The sequence below is a fragment of the Oryzias melastigma genome, linkage group LG21 (assembly GCF_002922805.2).
Source record: "Oryzias melastigma strain HK-1 linkage group LG21, ASM292280v2, whole genome shotgun sequence".
Classification (NCBI taxonomy): Eukaryota; Metazoa; Chordata; class Actinopteri; order Beloniformes; family Adrianichthyidae; genus Oryzias; species Oryzias melastigma.
In genome coordinates, this window is record NC_050532.1 from 10,633,028 (window position 1) to 10,654,325 (window position 21,298).

Below are 21,298 nucleotides of genomic sequence, written 5' to 3' on the forward strand. Positions count from 1 at the left end.
TCAGTTTTACAATATGTCAAAGAGCTTGTGTCATTTAAGTGTCAACAACGACATTTTGATGTCAAAGAGCTAAGGTGTTAAACTGAATTTAGCTTATTTTATTTTATTTTTTTTAAACGTCATAATCATAATTAGTATATATTATTCTTAACACACACATATATATATATGTCCCCACTTTAAGTTCCACTCCAATCATCTTTTGATCTATTGTAAAAGTGTTCCCAGTGGTGTTTTAATTATGATTATTTGATTTTTAGGGAAAATCAGAAAACTTGTTTTCTAGGACATAGTTCCTCCAGAGCAGCTGTGAAACTTGTCTCTGTCGAGCCTCGTTTCCACTGAGCGGTCCGGTGATCTGGTATTTTGAGCGTTTCCATTGTTAAATGGACCCATTGAACAGTTCCGACCTGTACCTCTTGAGGGCCGTTGTGGGTCCATAAAAAAACAGAACGGGACAGTTGGGGCAGAGCCACTGTTACCACCCACTGATTGGCAGACATTAGAAAACACCAATATAGTGCTAAGCTATCGTTTCCAACGTTTTACTCTTTACGACGGCAATCATCTTTCAAACAACATTAAATTCCTGAAAAATATGATGTACAAAAAGTAGAAAAAGACAAGCTGCTGGATGACCTCCATTGTTGTTGCTTTTTTAGTCGTCAAACTAAAATGACGCAGTGACACACTTGCAGTCTGCACCATGCATGCGGCACGAAAACAAACCGCTCAGTGGGACTGAGGTTTAACTGAGTGGAAACAATCGCCAGAATTAACCGGCTCAGTGGAAACGAGGCTTTATGAGTAAGCCTGCACTCATATCCCATCATCCCTTTGTTTAGACTCTGTTTCCAGCCCCAAGCTAACATTGGCGGTAATACCGAGCAATATTAGAGCCAATCAGCCATTCAGTTTTAATCCAGATGCCAGCTCAGATGAGGTAAACGAAAATGTACATGGATCTATTTGTCTGTAAGTGGACATATCAGAATGGAGTGGAGCAGGGAGCCTGTGGCTCGCCGACTGTAATTTGTACAAAACAACATCAAGCTTTTTCAAATTACATTTTTTTTCATCTGCTCCTGATTCACAACAATTTGAATAAAGAAATACTCAGAAATGCTATTTTAAGCTTGATTTCCCTTACAGTATATCCTCCATAATGAGAAAAATGCTCCAAGAACATGTTAAAAACACCAAAAACAACATTTTCGCTGGAGTGGGTTTTCAAAGATCCAAAGACTAAAGGAAAGAAGAATAATTTACATGCTCAGATGCTTTGGAACAAAATAATGTCCACTACCTCATTCTCATTAACATATGTGATGGTCTGATGGTAGACCTACGAGAAAGATGAGCTGGAAGGAATATGCCAACAAAGTGTAACAATAGAGCAGAAGAAGCTCCAAACCCGAAAGAACCCAGACCCATGTTTCCTTAAAAATAATATTATGTGGAATCTACCACTAACCCAATTAACCACAAAACACATTTCTGATGTTTCTCTGTTACACTGATGTCACCATGGATTCTAATAGGTTAAATGTTGCCTCAAAGAATTAATAATAACACACTGGCTAAATATGATTCACATGATGTAATCCACATCATTTCCATGATTGTTTTTATTAAGTTAGAACCAGAAAAACAACACGTTGTTGATGCTGCTGTGGTTGTGTTTAAAGTATTTTTAGTTGTATCACAGCAACAAATAATCAAGTAAAGCACTAAGGGGTTACAGAGAAAAACCAGGAACATTTTATGCATTTTAGTTGTGACTTTATTGCAAAAGTTTTTGGACATACAGCTCTGAGTGACAGATTGAAACATGACTTCAACTGCAAACATTAAGATTAAGTTTTGCATCTATTTAAATGTAACTTCTATCTATGTTCGTTAAAATGCTCCATGATGAGTCAATGACTTAAAATGTTTTTCTTAAAGCTTAAAAGTGTCCTTTAAACATTCTTTTTTTTCATGGCCTTTGAAATGCATTGAATAAGTAAATATGTAAAAATTTAGAATTATATGTAAAATAATTTCAATATTTGGTGTCAAGAGTGTCATGAAAATGCTACAAACCAACAACATTTTACCTCTTTATAAACGGTTTAGTCATCTGCAACAGTGACTGTACTTTAATGAGTAGAAATGATGGTTATTGCCTAAAATAAACAGGAGGAACTGTTTAATTATAGCCCGCTAAGTGACTCCATGCTGATTTTACAGCCTACATCACAAGTAAATGGCACACTGGTGAAAAACAAGTATGCTGTGGGTTGTCATATTCATCAAGACACCCAAACACTACAAAGCAAAGCAGCTTGAATGGGTTGTGGCAAATAAAACAGTCCTATCAAATTTTCTAACTAACATTTGTGACATAAGATTGCTATTTTATATTTTCTTCTTACATAATCCAAAAATCAAAACACTAAAGTTACAGTTGTTTTCATATTTTCAGTAAACTAGCAGGAAGTCAAAAGCCTTCCCATCAATTATCCGGTAGCAGACAAAGAGGCATTAGTAAGGAATGTGTGTTACAAATTTGTAGCACATTAAGAATAAGTGCCTTACCATGTAAAAAAACGGCCACCGTCTTTGATGTTGCAAGGAAATAATAACGTGGAGGGCAGCTCTTAAAGCAACACCTTTAACTGAAATTTTTGGTCTCCAGATGTCGGCACTGTAAGCGCCATTTAATTCGCCGTTAATGACAAAGAGCCAGGAAGGAAGGCGGAGCAGGTAGAGAGGCACCGTGTGGTTCGTGGCAACAGAACAACATGTTTGTTTATAACAGGTTAGAACTTTAACTCTGGGAGAAAGCGTGCAGGCTGAACTCTGTAGAAGTGGGAATTCCCTGATTTTTTTTTACGTCTATTTGTCTACAATTTTATGTCCTGGAAGGCCTCACCTTACAGGCAGAGCATTCTTTGTGACATAACAGTCCAAACGTACAGTTTACAGTTTTGAAATGGTTATATAAATATCTATATCTATATCTATATCTATATCTATATCTATATATATAGATATAGATATAGATATAAATATGAGTATATATAAGCGTCTTTGATTGTCTTTTAAAAGCGCTATATAAATAAAATGCATATATATATATATATATATATATATATATATATATATATATATATATATATATATATATATATATATATATGGCGCACCGGATTATAACTGTCTATGAATGGTCTATTTTTGAAATTAAGTCAATATATAGGGCACACCAAAAGGTGGTTTAAGCGAGACAAAAGAGTCAGAGATAAGTCAGTCAGTCCGACTTCCTTAACTGCATTCACAGTAACAGTAACTCATTTTAGAAGTGTTAGTTGTGTTAGCGTATTTACTATACATGTATCTCCCAACCTTGTTTGCAAAACAATAAACAAACAAATACCACTAGAACAAACGTTACTGTTACTATGCTAACTCTTAATCTTGTTAGTAATGCTTAAAAAAAGAAAAAAAGACACCACGTGTTAGCCTCGTTAGCATATTCACAATACCTATAACTCTCATGCTTGTTTGCAACACATAAAAAATTGATGACTACCGCTAATGCAATGTTACTGTGACTACACTAGCTCTCAACCTTTACAGGTACATGATTTTTTAAAAATACAGTCCAACACCGCTACAAGTTAGCCACGTTAGCATGCGATACTGCTAAAACAAATGCTACTGTGACTACGCTAACTTCCAACCGTTTTAGAAACTAAAAATCAAACAGTCCGGCACGCAAAAGGCTAGTTGCGTTAGCATATAAGCAAAACCCAACCAAACATTTTGACAGGGTGCTGTGTACCTCTCAAAATTGCTTCAACATCAGTAAACACACCCAGAATTAATCCATATATAAGGTGCTTTATTTTATATTGGTTTGTTTTTTTTAAAATTAAAGTTTTTAAGTGTGCCTAACATTGTGGAAAATATGGTACACTTTGCACTATTTTGGGACAAAACTAACTTACCAGTACTTTTCAGTGAGAAAATGACTTATTTTAAGACAAACTATCATGAAGATCTTGTTGAGTGATTTCATCTTGAAAACATATAACAGGGGAAAACCATCTTATATCTTATATTTTTCTAACTTGTATTGGGAAGGACATTTTTTACAGTGTAATAAAAAGACACATGGCCTTTCATAATTAAAAAGAGAAAGTAGACGAATAAATATACAAGCTTTGTAGAGTTTATTATTGCATTTTACTGTAACATGTGCAGTTATGGGAGGAAACAACAGGGTGAAACATGAAAAAAAAAAATGGAGTTCAAGAGCTAACTCTGACTCAGGCTTTCCCAAACATCACTAAGACTGAGTAGCCCTCTGTCCCTCAGGAATCAGTGGAACGCTACGCCAACACCCACCAACCAGACTGCAGGCAGGGCAAAAAAAACTTTGAATGTGGGAAAAATGTCTCAACGTCCTCTTTTATTAATCAAATACAGTTAAAGCCCCTGAACCTGAAGCGCTTATGTCCATCAGAGACTCCTTGTGACGTTTTGGTCCATGCGCAGTGTTTGCATTTTTGAAAAAATGATGAGTTAACGTTACACGGCATTCAACTTACAAGACAATATTCCCAAGCTGGTTCTTCCCTTCATTAAAGCCTGGCTTTCCCATCACTGTCTCCTTCCTAAACTTGGCTCCCTGCTGACATTCTTTCCAGCAGCAGCTCTTGATTACTCCATCATGTTCAGGGCTGGGTGTTCCTGTTTGTTTTCTCGGCTGTATCTATGCGCTGTTCACCTCCATACACTGACTGAACGCGTGGCCACAAGCCACCGCTTCTTGCACAACCTTGCTTACACATCACGGGGGATGACAGATGGTTGTGCTCGGTCTTCATAAAGCTACGAGATTAGTAAAGCTATGTTTACGCGTTAGACAGAAAAATAACTGAACTGAAGTGAAGGAGGTGTAATTATTTACACGGGTTCACACACTAAGTGATCCCTCTTAGTAATGTGTCTGAGATTTCCATCTGTTTTTCACAAAATGCATCCCTCCTCCTTTATTCTCATGTCTGAAGTCTGTGTGTTACTAATATAGTCTGGAATTCTGGTAATGATGCAAGGGAGCTGGGAATGTGTGAGTTCCTACATCCATAAGACAACTGCATAGTGGGCATAAGGCTCTGGTTTAAAAAAGGATCACTGGAAGAAAACATTTGATCTTAAACATAATATTGACTTATCAAATCCGATAATTTGTTCTATTGAAATATTTTTGTGGTAATAAGAATTCCAATCTTAGTTTGGTTGTTTAGGAGAAAGCAGCTTTAAATTTACCCAAAAAAATGGTATTAGAATAGAAATTTGAAAACTGAAAAACACTGTTTCTGCATTCTGGCAATGATACCCTTGGGATTTAGAGTTAAAATCTTATTTTTAGACAGTCAAGATTTTTTCCCAGGTTTTAAGTTGTTTTAGCTTATCTCTGCTCTCAAGCTTTCCTTAAAATTAGCACAGTTCAATCATTTTTGTCTCATTAAGAGCTAGGATCTAAATGAAATTGTTCTTAAAATTACTCAAAATTGTTTTGCTTTATAATATTGACAATATAAAAACTTGACTTAAGACTCAAAAAACTCAGATTACACTGGAATTTTAGGTTTAATTTCAAGGATGTTGTTTGAAGTTCAATAAATGTTCACACACACTAGAATTCATTGTCAATATTTTGATAACAAAAGTGTTGGATGTTTTAGGAATTAATACTTGTTTTGGATTTTATGATTTAGTAAGATGGATCAACTTATACTAAGATAGTTTTCGCACTTTGATCACATTTTGTTCTAATATGAGTCATTTTCACTAATTACAATAGTTTTTGTCACTGTCATTAAAATAAACAACAATTTGGTACATAAAGCTCAAGCAATACAAACAAATTGCTTAAAACTATCAAAATCTACTTATTATTGGGATGTTTGACATTCAATCGGAAGAAAATATTGTTAGCTTTTTAGGTTACTTTCTTTTCTAAATGCTTGTTTGGAACTCCTTACTTCTGGATTTCAAGTGAAATTATTTGCTGCATTGATACATAATTGTACTACTTTCCAGTGATTTTCTTCTTAAGATTACTGCTATTTTTCCATTTTTATGTGACTTATTTTTACAGTGTGTTCACTTTTGCTCTGTTTTACTATTTCAAAACAGTAATGCTGTTTCAAAATTGCAGCAAAGTTGAAACCAAGTGCCTGAATTCCAAAATTAGAGCTTTTATCAAGACTTTTCAAACAACTTAGTTATGTTCCTACAAAAACTCGGTGTCAAAAGAAGGAGGGCTGAGGAACGGGCATGTGGTCTGTCCTGTGACTGCTAATTCAATTTTGGTGAAAGCTGCTGGCAGGGTCTGCATTTGATCAGGGGGAGCTGCTGTCTTGCAAACAGTGCATGTAGTTGCAGCAGTCTATGCCCGTTGGCACATTTGGGTCTTGTGCATGCTGTTTTTTTACCTTTTGTAACTGTGCTCCATTTTTCACACTAGTTTGATTTTAGTGGTTTTTTTTTTTCTTTTTTTTGGTTTTCTTCAAACACTTGTCTACCTAAACTTGAGAAACTGAGTTCACTTGCAAATGAACCTGGTTGAGTTTGCTAATAGTGTGAATGCAAAAAGACTATTCAACATTTCATAAAGTGTTCCTACTGTTTGAATCCAACGAGGTCCAAAGGTTGGAATATGTCTAAACATTAAACATGAATTAGTGAATTAACAAAAACACTAATACATTTATGATAGTCAAAGCGACTAGCAGGACTAAGAAGCGTTTAGAATGTTTTTCTGCCCTTGATAGCGGTTGTTTTTTGTGCAACACTGCTCCCAGACCAGCAGCTGCTTTGTGGTTTGGTCTGTCCATGAGAAAGCAACCAAAACCAAATGAAGGTGTGAAATCTTTGGCATCCCCACCCATTTGAAAACCAAGTCTCCCAGAATATCCAAGTGTTACATTTTTTGTAATCTTCCTTTAAAATGTGTTAAAGTAAAAAGATATCAATCAAAGTTATGTTTATATCTGTTTAATATGTGAAATTTTTCATATAAAATCGAAGTGACCATGGAAATACCACAAGAGACATATAAAAATGATCATAAGTAGGTACTACTGTATCTTTGTGGATAATTTTACAATTGTTTCATAAAATACTTAAACTTACTGGTGTGCCGTATAAAATGATTCAAGTTCACCTGCAACAGACTGGCTCCCTGTTCAAGAAGTACCTCACATTCACCCAAAAGTAGCTGGGTTGGTTCCAGCAGCCCCATGACTCAATAAGGGATTCTCTGAGTTCTGAAGATGGACGGATGGATAGTCTAAAAACATTTACCGATGCCAGGATATCTGCCCTGAATTAATCCAAAGAGGCTTAGTGGTATAATGGCTCAGTTGGCTGAGTGTAGGACACCTGGGTTCACTTCCCAAAGTATGCAATGAGCTTAATCCAGTGTGGGTCCTTTGGCTAGATCCTAAACTCTACTGCCGATCTGGGTCTCCCTGTGCATTAAAATACACGGTTGTGTCAGGAAGGGCATCCAGCGTAAAACTGTCTGCCAAACTATCAGTGACTCACAGTGGCGACCCCTAATGGAATAAACTGAAAGGTGAACAATAAGTTCATCCAATGAGGCTCAAGTTTTACACCAAGTACTACATTTTTTGGTGTATAAGTCACAGTTTTTGCATAGTTTGGCCAGGGGTGCAATTTGCACTCAGGTGTGACTTATTTGATTTGAAAAAAAAGTTATTTTTTTTCTCCCTATTTTCCCACTAACAACCACTAGAGGGCACTGTAAGTGTTTGTATCAGTATTTGTAGCTGACTGAAACCCTGAAGAAGAATCGCCAGGCTTGGTGGAATTGTTCAGAAGTGACAGACGATGAAAAACTGAGTGGATTTAGTGATTTAAAGATATGATATCAAGAGTTTAGTTGACCTGTTGGGATGTTCTTTATGCAATGGTTATCTGAATAATTGTTCCTATGTTGCATTGATATACTAGAAACTAATTAAAATCCTCTTACGTTGCATGAAGCTAATGAAAGTAGTGAAGCATCCACATATTCAATTTATTATTGTTTTCTATTCCATATCATGATTTTTTATTTGTGTCCGCTCTTGTTCCCGTATTTTGTCAAATACATTTCTCACAATAGTGTGACTTATATATGTATTTTTTTCGTCTTTATAATGCATTTTTTGCACTTGTACTCTAGAATGATTTATAGTCCAAAAAGAAAACGGAAAGTAGAAGCACAGAAGATCAAAAAAGACTTATTCTTTGTGTTTATTTGTTATTTATTCAATAAACTCTGATAAGAATGACTGTATATTGTTCATAATAGCAACAGAGTTTCACTTTTTAACATTTTTGGTTAACCTTGTGATTTTTATAAGTAAAAAAATGTAGCTTTGCTCAAAAAAGATTAATAACCGCTAAAGTGCGAAGTTGATCTAATGACAAGGTAAGAAAATAAGTCGGTCATCTGAGCAATAATAAAGAGGAAAATTCCCACAGACCCCCCCCAGTTGACTAATATGAATTAATCTCTGCAATCTGTAAATACAAAAAGAAGTTTAACATAAATGCAGTCTTTTTCAAACACAACTGCCAAACTTGTCCTTTTAAGAGTAAAAAACACTTCAAGATTTAAAAGTTACATCTAAGCGATGTACCCTGTAAAATCTGTCTATTTTGTTTGTATAAAACATCACAGAGAGCAGCCCTCCACACTCACAGATCTAAATATTGTTCAGGAGACAAGAGGCAGGCCAGCTGCAGACCTGACGAACTCCTGGAAAAATGCGCCTTGCATCTGTGCATACAGGTGTTTGAATGTGCCAAGGCTTTGAGAGCAATAAATAATCCAAGAAGGGCGTGACGTCCTTTTCTTTGCCACATCAAATAATTTATAACTTTGAGAGATCGCTCAGACATGCTGAAAATGTTGGAAGAGCTGTGCCTAAGTATTAGAGCCAGAATCACTTTTTGAATTTCTTTTGTTTTTTTTTGTTTTTTTTAAGGTAGTCCATATTTTTTTGGTAAATCCTGCAACTAAACTAGTTATGGTAAATGTCATGTTTGTTTTTTCCGTAGCCTCATGCTTTTGTCAGCGTGCAAAACATCACATTTTGGAAATATTTTTCAACTCAGCAGATGGAAAGGTAAAAAAAAACGTTTAAATGAACAAACATGATGGGCTCCATATCCATCAGTGAAACAGGCTGCTGTAAATCAAACGTGGTAGGCTCAGAGAAGGGAACTGAAGGGGTCACAAACAACAAATGTGAAATAACAGAGTACGGCATGGAGAGGAGCCAAAGCAAACAAACACACCAAGCTTTTTTCTACGCTTTCAAAACATGAAGTCTGAGAATTGCAAGAGCTGCTTCGAGTGAAAACAAGTGCTTTGTCATTTCAGAGGAGGGAAACTGGTGAGAAGCTTGGGTGTGTTGGCCACTTTCTCAGACCTCGTTCTCATTAGGGTGGGACGTCGCCGTTTCCCTCTCAAAACACGTTTGAAAAGCTATGAAGAGTCAGTGTAATACTATCCAGTAGATTTTACTCTACACTTCAGTGGAGTTCAGATTTAAGTCCTACCACCACCAAAAACTTTAGAAAAGACTTATTGAGTTAAATATATTAAAATAATCTAATCTAAGGATGAAACTCTCGCAGGTTTCATTTGATTGGTTAACCCTTTAACACCAGAGACATCACAGGTGACATCTAAATAACACCTTCTTTGACATACAGTAATTCTTCCACTGGTTACGCCACATCAATGACAAACAAGTGACTGATACATAGAAATACTGTATGTGCCGTTAAGTGTTGCATAATGGCACAAAACCACTTTTTTTGTGACAGAATCAGCAGATTTAGGTTGAATGGGTTAGCACTTGACAACTGTAAAGTGTAGGCTGATTTTATCTTCTTCAGAATCTGTTGGAATTGCGGGGATGGCATCAACAGTAGAGTTACAGTCCTTGGAAGGATGTCAACAGTGGAGCTGAATCTTCAGTGATAGAGGGTTAACGTCTCAGAATTTTCAAAGGTTGATGTCCTTTAGTTGGCTGACAATTTTGAGGGTTGACCTGTGCCTGGAAACTCAGCATGACGAGATTTCAACCCTCCAGACTCATTGTGAATCTATTAAAAAGTTTTACTCATCTCCCTTGGTATAAACTCCATGCAAGTGTTAACTATATACAGTCAGTACACTGCTCTTAAAAAAGGTATTTTGATAATCGATAAAAGTTGTGGTTTCACTTTGTCTAAGCAGCACAGCTGACGCACTTAGCAGTTTCAACAAAGTGAAAGTCAGACAAAGACGTGCTGTAATTCTCTCTGTTGTCTTGAATGGTGAACAGAGATGCACGATTGTCTCGGGACAGTTTTGGCACTATAGCTGGGAGTTTGGAGTACATTAGCCTTTTCCAACAATTACAAGAACTTAAACCTAAACTGGAAAGACAGTTTAAAAGACCAGTATTCCCAGGATGCAAAAAAGTCATAGAACCGTTGAGCTGAAGTGAACTTTGACTTGAATTTATTTGTGTCTCAAAAAGCTTTTATGTTGGCTTGTTTTTATAAAATCCTAAAGCCCAATTTCGAGTTGTTTAGATTTGATGTTTTGTCATGAATAATTGGAAATGGTTTATATATTGTAATTTTTCACTAAAACAAGGTTTACTTGCAGTCTTGTGTATTATTTTCGGAGCTGTTTTGATTCTTTTTTTTAAGAAATGTATGTGATATGCTTTGTTTTAACTATGTAACTTTGTAAGCATTTCTTTGTACACTTTTAATCTATTTTATCTATTCCTTTAAAGGTTTTTTGCCTCTCTATAACTGTACAGCACTTCAGGTCTGCACAACTTCATTGCTCTATAAATACATTTTATAATTAATATTATGTTTGTCTTTTGGCTTGATTGGGTGTACACCATTGTCAATCTCCTCTGTCTATATCCCCTGTTAAGGCTTTTTTTCTAACTGCATTTTTTCATCTGCTCCTGATTCACAACAATTTGAGGAAAAAAATGCAATATTAAGCTTAATTTTCTTTATATATATGTTCTCGAAAATCAGAAAAATACCACAAGAACAAGTTAAAAACACTAAAAACACAATTACATTGGAGTGGATATTTAAAACATCTATAATGTTAGTAAAAAGTAAAGATTCGTCGACTTTGCCTATTGTGGGTTATTTTTTTTAATTCCTGGGATTAACGAGGGGTTGAGAGATGTAAAATGTTGCCATGTCTTAAAAATTGGCAAAAAATTATATTATCCATTGTTAGATTTAAATTTAGATAGATGTAGGAAGTTGAGATGTTAATTATTAAAAAAGAAAAAAACTGTTGCAAATTTCTACTCAGAAACAAAGATAATTTAGATTTTTGAGTTTCAGACTTTAATGTAAAACTATACCATTATACCATACTATTTAGTTTAAAATACACAAATCTCACAACACATCTCCTTGAGGTGAAATAATTTAGCAAATAATTTATGCTAGAAATGTAAGTTTGTGATCAACTCTAAACTTTTCTGCACATTTAAGCAAAAAAAAAGGGGAAGTTGAACAGATAAGCACCACATATGAAGTCATTCTTCACTTTATTTTGATGATCTAATCTACTGTTTCTGGATCCATCCTGTCTTCACCCACATGGCAAATTTCACCAACAAGATCGAACACATTTTTCACATCCATCTGCGAGTAAACAGGCATGAAGGTGGGGACACAATTTGTTTGCAGCTACAGGTTAAATTTAGGGCACATTAATCATGTTTCCACATTGATAACTGCATACTTGGGAAACTTGTTCAAGCTTTGTCTACGGGTTTAACTATAAGGAGCTGACAAAACATAAAAGGAAAAAAAGAGAGATTTTGATGAAAAAAAAGGATTAAAAATAGGTATCCTGCTTCCTTTAAGGAGCTGATAGCAATCATTCTTGACCCTGTCACAGACACTCCCTTATTTTTCATCTCAGGCTTGTTAGCAAATTGCTTCCTGCCAAATCGAAGACAAATTCCTGCTGAAATGTTTAGAAAAGGAAATGCTGCTGCTGTGATTTTTTACAGAAATGTGTGGGCAGCAACTGACTAGATTTCTTCAGCAGCTCCTCCCACTAATTCGGACCCCAGGCTTCCTGAAATTCAAATGACACAAACAAAACCGCTGCCATTCATCACACTTTGATCTTCAGTGCAGCTGTGCAACATTTGAGTGAGTTGTAAGTTGATGCAGATCGGCGGCTTAGTGCATTTTTCCTTTGTCCACGTTCGCTGTTCTCAAGATTTATGAGTCTTGCTAGTTGCTGCTGGAGAAGAGACAAACTCAAACACTCACATTCCACCTTCCATCTTTGGATCTGGCCTGCTAGGCTGTAAACAGTGAAGGTAATCTATGGTTTTGTGGTTGGAGATATCCAAGTTACAGTAGATTAAAATGACGGCAAGAGTAAACCAATGCATCTCAATGCTTAGAGCTTCTTAATCGGAGACTGTATTAAACTTAATGACTTGTTTTGGGTGATAGTGCAGAGATTTTTAAATACAATTCAGAAACTAAAACTGAAAAACGATAAAAAACGATTAAAAGAGTCAGACATTAGTAAAAACAGTTTGCTAGAGAAACTTCCATCAACACCTGCAACAAATCGGCCACCTCTTAGCCCCTTTCTAAGTAGTTATTTTGCTTAACACACCTTAGATTTAGTAAGGTCTGAAAAATATGATGTACTTTTTTATAAGTTGTGAGTCATACAGGAGTAAAAAAAAAAAGGTTAACCCGTAAAAAAATCATCATTTCAATTTAAGGACAATAATCAAGCAAACCATTTCCAACATTGTGATGTTAACTTTTTTAAGTTATAAGTGAGCACTCATCAGCCTGGTTTTTAGCATTGGTCTGCTCTCCACTCTTGGTATTTCCTGACAAAAGAAAGCGGGCAACGCTGGCAACTAATATTCATTTCAATAATCACAACCAGATGAAGGGTGTGTGCAGAGGTGTATTCATGTCCCAGCTGTAAACCGTTTGGAAAACTCAACATTTGATCATGATATACACACACAGCACCTTTTTCCAACCTAATAACTAAGCACAAACGTCAGCATCCCTCTGTTTTTCTTCCCACTTTCTTCTAAGTGCTCTTGCTGTTCCACCATAATATGAATCAGTGGAAGAATCAGGCTCAAGCCTGTTATTTTTAGACTCGGGGCAACGTCCAAGACACACAAGTTCTTCCAATGTAAACATATTCTGGTACATTGAGCACTTGTTTGGACATTCTTAACATTTTTTGTCAACATAAATTCCCTGAACTCCATCTATCTCCTCATCTACTGTGCATGTAAACGCACACGCAAACCATAAAAGGGGAGTCCAGCAAAAATCATCAAGTTCTATTTATAAACTCCATCTTTGATCACAGATTCTCTCATTTTAGACAAATGTGTGTTAAGAAAAAATACAACAACATTAAAAGTATCATGAGTTATTCATATCACAATAATTTAATGTGATCTTATGAGTATTTTTAATATCTTACCTTGACTTCACATTTCTTGTGGCAAACTATTCGGCACACTAGAAGAAAATGAGAGAAAATTCAGTTAAATTCATCCGAAACTAAAATCACACCAGAATGTTTTTATAAAACCTTTCAGAATCACAGAACTTTACTTTAAACAATCCCCATAATGCATTAGAACTTTGCATGATACCAGCTGTTGCTTCAACAGTCCAAAAGGCTGAGAACTCCGTTAGGGCTGTAATCAACGTTTTGTTAGCTTTTCATCAGATAAGGTCAATCCTTTTTTTACTATCCACGTGTTTAAAATCGTGAATATTTTCCGCTGCTTTAAATGTTTATAAGTGTTAATCTGAAGATGATTGTCATGTTTTTAGCATATTTCAGATTAGCTGTCTTTAAACTGATCTGATTTTCCAGTAAAAACTCTAAACTTGGATTGAGCCAAGTGTCTCTTTGCATCACATTGCAAAAAGCTTTAAACAAAACTTTCATTTTTATCTTTTCCCTTCTTCCAATTGTATTTGGCTCCATATCTATTTTTCCTGACAAAGTCATCTTGTGCAAAAAATTCAACAATCTCTCTTTAGTATTTAATAGTGAGAACCTATTACAGACTATGAACATTGTGCTTTGGTGTTATTCATTTTCTCATTGAATTTTCCTGATGATGGAGGACAAATGTAAACATGATTAGGCTTAAACTTGTAATTCTGAGTATTTCTTTCTTTTAACTGTTGTGAATCAGGAGCAGACGAAAAAAATGTTTGAAAAATATCGTATTTGTGATGCAGAAAATCTGTTGGGCAGCCCACGAGATCCTGGTTCTGGTTTTGTAAACTAACTGCATAACAAAATTAAAGGCAAATATGACTTAGAATTAGGTAAATATGGCACACACACACATATATATATATATATATATATAAATAACAACCATAGGTTAATAACTTTATAATAACACCAATGAACTCTTCAAGTTATGTATTAAATGACACTTTCAATACTTCAAAGGACATCAATACATCATAAAATTAAAAGAATAAAACTGATTGCATGTGATTAGCGGCTTATTTATTGGTAACTTTAACTTAGCTAGTCTCTTTTCTTATGTCGAGTCCTCTCCCCGGACTCCCACCGCGTCCACAAATACGGGTCAAAAGAGGAGAGCACCTGGACCGGCAGCTCATAAATTGTTAGATCCTCTCGGAGGACTGAGAATAAAAACACAGCCCGGTGTGCTGAGGTATAGGCTTTCCAAATAAAGGAGATGGCTGTTTGCTTTTCCTGGAAGGCTCTACACCTTATGTAATGTATTATTCTTCCTGTCTTAAGTCAGACTTTTCAAAGCATTTGTAATATCTGCTTAAAAAAAGCTGATAAGGATTGATAAAAATGTTGGAGGTAGCCAGTCTGGACACTGCAGGAAATAATAGATTTTTTTTTCCAGAAATCCAAAGTTCTTTCTGTGAACCATGTATAACCTTTTATTCTTTAACTTTTAAACTATCAAGATTTTTTGCAAAAATGTCTGAAACATATGAAGGTTTTATTTCACATTTCCTTAACATCCTTTTATTGTGAAACTCATCAATCAAGATTTTGTCAATTTAACATATTTTCCACCGTTAAATCTTTTAAAGATTTCCTTTTTTTAATATAAAAATATGGAACACCAGTAAAAACATTGTGTTTTTATTGAAACTATTTTTTTTCTCTTGATTTATGGGGTCAAATCCTACACATTCTCACGCCCAACTTGTCATATATGGACGTAGGCCCCTTCACGCCACTTTTTGACATTTTGGGTGTCTTCAACTCATCGTTTTTTTGACGTGCTGGCTAAATCCGTGAGCCAGAACCACTTTGAGGGGCTGCTTGGTACCGTGGCGCATACGCAAATTTGTGGTCCCCAACCCAGGGGATATGGACCGGTACCAGTTTGCGGTACCTGATTTAATCGGAACAGCCAGAACGTCAAGTTGGGGACACCCAAAACATCAAAAAGTGACGCAAGGAGGGCCCAAACCAAACGTCCATATGGGAGTGTGAAGGTATATCTGTTTATCTGTACAGATATATTTATAAATATAATATAATTTAGATCCAAAAGTGAGGTAACAATTCACAGTACAAATCCTTCAAGTCTTTTACACTTAAGAACTTAAACCTGCAGTTTTTATAAAAGTTTCGCTTTAACCAGTAAGAAAACAAAAGCAGTTTTACTGATCCCGATCGCTACTAGTGTAGAAAAACTGAGCAGACTTGTCAAATTAGGACCCATATTTAAATGGGGCAACAAGGGTATACCGAAAAATACAACTAAACTACTTGGACTAAGTAATTCCTAAAGTCAGATTGAACCAAAAGTTTCTCTATATTTAAGCATAAATGGAAATAGAATGCAGATCAGCCTCAAATAAGGGTAAAAAAGCCACAATTTTTGAAACCTAATTTATTTTATTAGATTACCAGGGGTATTCAAATCCAGGCCTCGAGGGCCGGTGTCCTACATGTTTTCCAACCAACCTGCCATTGAAGCTCCTTATTGGCTAAACATACCTGATCCTGGAAATTAGCAGCCAATAAGGAGCTTCAATGGAAGGTTGGTTGGAAAACATGTAGGACACTGGCCCTCGAGGCCTGGATTTGAATACCCCTAGATAAGAGAAATGACAATAAAAATGTGACACTAATAAACACTGTTCTTTAGAATTTAAACATAATAAAATAAGATTCCATCAGCAGAATAATAGCTTTATTTCATGATACAGTTATTTTTTTAAAATACATTTAACTGGTAAATAGCACATACCTATAATGCATTTATTCCTTTCTTAGTCAGTCCCATTCACCTATGCACACACACACACACACACACCGATGTGCCAACCTATAACCACCAGGAGCAATGTTTCTTCCTCAAGGACCCTCTGATACATACTGTAGGTTTGCAAGGCAGGAACCAAACCAGCAACCTTCCTCTCAGAGGTTGACTGCTCTACCCCTGCATCACAGCAATTTTAATTAATTAATCTAATTAAATTATTTTTTTATTGAGTGTAAAGACATAGTAAATGCTCAGTAAAAATATGAAGGAAGTCTGCATCTTTAAGATGAATATTTATTTCATAACTTTTTTTTAAAATCTACAACAAAAACCACAGCTAAAAAAACAGAAAATTATAAATTACAGACCTGAACTAAAATGTATGAATCACAAAGCTTAATAATTTATGACTAATTCTTTGTAAAAATGTGAGATATGAGAATAAACAAGACGGACGTAATGCCTGACGTAGGTCACGTGGATTGCTTTTGTGTCTGGAATACAGTGATAAGTAGAGGAGTCATCAGCATCACGTCCTCCCCTCGATCTGAGGAGACCTGGGATACAAACATCACAGGGAGAAGAAGCTGGACTTCCATATTGGGTGTGAAAGAGCAGCGCCACCACCTCGGGTTAGGCTTTACCTTGTTAGGAAGTCAGAGCTTCGGAGAATAAACAGAGAACGGGAGGAGGAGGAGGAAGGGGCAAAGAGCTGTGGAGTGATGAAGAGGAATAGAAGATGAAGAAGAGATTGGAAATAAAAGCCAGTTTATTTAGGTGGAATAAATATGAAAATGGGGGCACTCAGTGAGGGAGGGGGCATATGATTCCACCTTTGATATTCCATACGGAGGTAGGGTGGACTGTGTGGCTGAGGCTGAAGTGATTTCCTTCCTCTGGTCCCTTGGAATGAGCTTAAGCTCCCACCGGGCTGGGCTGGACCCCTTTAGAAAGCCGAATACAATCAGAGGGCAGGGCCTGGGCAATTTCCTCTTCCTCCGGCCGTCACACTCGCTCCATCCCTGTGTGCTCCGTTCACGCACGGGCCCGAACACGTGAGAACGAACATGTGCCGTACGGTGTACAAACACACGCCCACGTTTCACGAATAAAAGCAAGGAAACAGGCATCAACAGCTAGAAAACACCTGAAAGCCAGCACTAAATAACAAGATGATCCCAGGTTACTTTAGCATCCTCAGAATTGTTTTATAGTTTTAAAGACTTGATGATGCAGTCCAACTCATTATTTGTTGTCTAACACATCCTCTGTGGGCAGTGTTGCCAGATAGTCATGCTTTTCCAGCCCAAAAGTAATCTACAAAAACATAAGTGAATCTAATGAAAAACCATCAAAATGACCAAAAATCTGTTCAAATTATGTCCAAAGCGATTTTTGCTAGCAAAATCCGAACCGCCCATTTGGGTGAGGAATTGGCCAATCTGGCAACATTGTCTGTGGACAACTGAAAACATGACAACACAAATACAAAGACCATCACGGATGGGTGTAATGTTTCCCTCTTTTTTGCCTTTTCTGTCTCTTTGCACAGGGTTCAAGCTTCACGTCCATCGTTTGACTCATGCAGGGATGTCATCGCTCAGCCCACGCGTTTCCCCCTTCAACACAAATCCCAACCAGGGTGGGGTTTCTGCGGGTAAAGCCCCACCTTCACTCAGCTTTTCCTAACATGGCAGATCCCCCCCACTAGAGCTGCAGGGGTTTGAGGAGATCCCAGATGAGAGCTCTCATGGAATTGTTGGCACACTCAGGCCTGTGTCATCTGTTTGCATCTGCCTGGCAAAACATCACTTCTGTTGGGTTCTGTTTATTGTTCGGTCTGATTTTGTGTGCGTGTCACCGTGGCTGTGGAGCCAGCGTGTTGAAACAGCTGTTTCCTGTGACACAAAGGGGAAGCTACAAACATGCGCATGTGCACATACATACAGAAGAGCACAACAAACAGCCTCCTGACAGAAGAATTAGACTCTGCTCGAGTTCAGGTTTGGGTTTTAAATGAAGAAAAACAGTATCAGAGGTTTTGATGGAAAGCAAACAACTCTACTGACACCTAGTGGTTATAAAGGTTCACAACTTTATCATGTATTGATGTCCTTTTTGTTTGTTTGTGTTCTACTCTTTACATTTTAGACCCAATTTAACAAGAAAAAGAAAATAAATTACCTTATCTATTTAGAAAAAAATATTTTATACTGTATATGATGATGTTTGCAACAACATTCAGTTATAAAAGGCAATATTTTTATGTGTTCTTCTTAGAACAGGGCTCTGGACCTTCCAGCTCTCTGGTTTTGAGGAAAAGTGCTAATAACTTTACTAAATAGTGGGGTTGTAGGTTTAGCTAACTAATTTTAGTTTATTAAGTTTTGTCATTTATATTTCAATTTTTAAGTAATATAACTGAGCAAAGCCATAGGGAAAAGGTTTAGTTTCAGAAATTTACTGTCTGAAATCGACAGTCTATTTGTTTGTGTGTCTAGTTTGTATTTATTTAAATATTCTAAAAAATGACAGATACACCATTGCTGTCAGGCTAATATTTTGATAGAAAAAGTACAAAAAGAAGCACCATAGCTATAATGAAAGAAAATACAATATTTTACTTCTAAATTTGCTGCAGCAGGAGGATCTGATTTAACATATGGGGTATTTTATTGTAAAAGGGACTTTAATGTGTTGCTGTCAAAAGTTAAATTGTAAAAAAATGACTAAAAAGTATTTTTTATTTCTACATTTTTTTTTTTTTAAAGAAGAGATTGCAACCAGAGAAGCTGACAGTTGTACACACGTAAGAGTAGATTTACTGTAAAATGATACAGCTTAAGTAAAAGTAAAATTAATCCTTAAAAAAATGCTTAAATTAAAGTGGGGAAAAGAACTGATAAAAAACTGTAATTATATAAAAACATAATAAATAGAACAAACAAACAAATAATAGATGGAAAAAAGAATATTTTGTCCTTTTTTTTTAATCCAAATTAAAATTAACATCATTTTTCTTCAGGTAACAATAATGCTGAAATGTCACTTATACTTAATGGTACAAAAATGTAACAATATTAATATTATTATTTTTATGTATGAATAATGTTTCAACATTATAAATCTACTAAAGCAAAGACAAAAACAAATCAGCAAAATGGCAAAAGAGAAACATTTTTCAAAAAGGTACTCAAGTAAAAAAATCAATGACAGAAAGAAGAACATATTTACTTATGCATTCTGCTTTTACTAGTTTTTAACTCATTCCTGTTTAACTTTTTCTTTTAAAAATGTAAAAAAGTACAGTGGAATTTTTAAAAAGCTAACTTTAAGTAGACTTTCAACTGTTGCTTTTTTTATCCTACCAGCAGGTGGCGCTCGTACTGTAAAAACTGTCTCTGTTTCCTCTTTAACATGCTTCACATTTTAGATAACTTAATAGAGAACAAGCCTTAAGATATTTGCTGAATTAGGTACTTAAAGCTCTTTCAGTTTATAACTTCTACTTACATTTATTGATTTATTGATAAGAAAAAAATTGAATATCTCCAATAATCCCTCATCCACAGCAATCCAACAATAAGCTTCTTTTATCTACTTGCTATATTGATTATATTGAATCATTTTTAAATAATAGAAAAGTTTTCTTTATTTGATATTGGCCGAAAAAACTTGTTTTCATGATGTAAGAATGTCTGACGCTCATTGTTAATTATTATCAAATATTTCTCTGCGGCCAATTTCCTTCTGTATGTGTTCCCCTGGTTGAGATTTGCTGCATACCACCAGGCTGAGCTAAGCGCTCCAGAACAGAGCTGTGATAATCTTCACTCTCCCTCTGTGAGGCACACACCTGCTATTGTGGGGTGTCTGTGGCGGACTTTGAAGATCACAGGACAAAGAACACCAACCCTCATGTAATGAAAGAATCTCTTGACCTTTGTAGTTTGGCTCAAAACGTGGTGTTTTTACAGCCGCTTTTTACTATTATTATTATTTTTTAGGATAAAGGGGGTTATTACTCTCAAGTACTAAATAAGGTGAAAAGCAGAAGGATTTTACCTTCACTTTAGAGCCAATTTTTACTAAACCAAAAACATGTGCTCACTTTTTTTTTTTACTATGAGTTGGAGTTCTATTGACCTTTTTTCTACTTTTCCCTTTAAGGGCACAACAGTGCTGTGTGTGCTCCATTGTTCTGCCCTTGTCTGCAAACTGTCCTACATAGAAATGAAAGCCAGCCCCTACCCCGAGGGCCCGCTCTCCAAAAATACACAACCACAGGGAGGACTGTTTTTTTGTGGAAAACTGCAGTCCCGACCTGCGTCAACAGGCTTTTGTCAAAGAAACACCTTGTATCCTGGCAACTGTTAAAGAGAGAGGAAGTTCAAGGGCTCCTGTCATTACAGGAGCATGTGACCGGAGAATGTTAGTAAACAAGAGCGAGGGAAGGCAGAGGTTATCGGACGGAATCCTACCAGGACCCTGTCTTAAGTTTTATTCTTCATCAGATATTAAACTGATTTCATCAAACACTTTGTTTTGCACTTTTTTTTGAATGAATATGTCAGAAAACTTTCTAAATCCTTAATGTGCAAAACCGAACTTTAAGATTTAGCCAAAAACTTTGTTTTTTACTGCTGTTGAGTTTTATCAAAAAAAGATTTATAACAATAAACCTCAAAAAAATATTTTTTGTTGTTGTATTTTTTACTTGTAGGCTTAAAAAAATGCAAATTCTTTATCTCACCTTTAGCCGGTTTACCACTTGTTTTGTTTGGCTAATATTCATTAAGATTTGTGAAATAAAACTACAGTACAAAGAGTCTTCTGAGTGAGGTGTGAAAATAGAAGATTACATTATTATAAGCAGCTCAAAC

General features: G+C 35.9%; 1 protein-coding gene across 11 annotated transcripts in view; it reads right to left on the reverse strand.

Annotated features, from left to right (window-relative positions):
- tns1b (tensin 1b) overlaps positions 1-21,298 on the reverse strand; it is a 167,897-nt gene that overhangs the window by 85,056 nt on the left and 61,543 nt on the right. For all 11 annotated transcript variants that reach the window (XM_036209791.1, XM_036209786.1, XM_036209787.1 and 8 more), the window contains exon 3: positions 13,604-13,641. In XM_036209791.1, the coding sequence (XP_036065684.1) occupies positions 13,604-13,641 (38 nt within the window). The remainder of the gene's footprint in view (positions 1-13,603; positions 13,642-21,298) is intronic.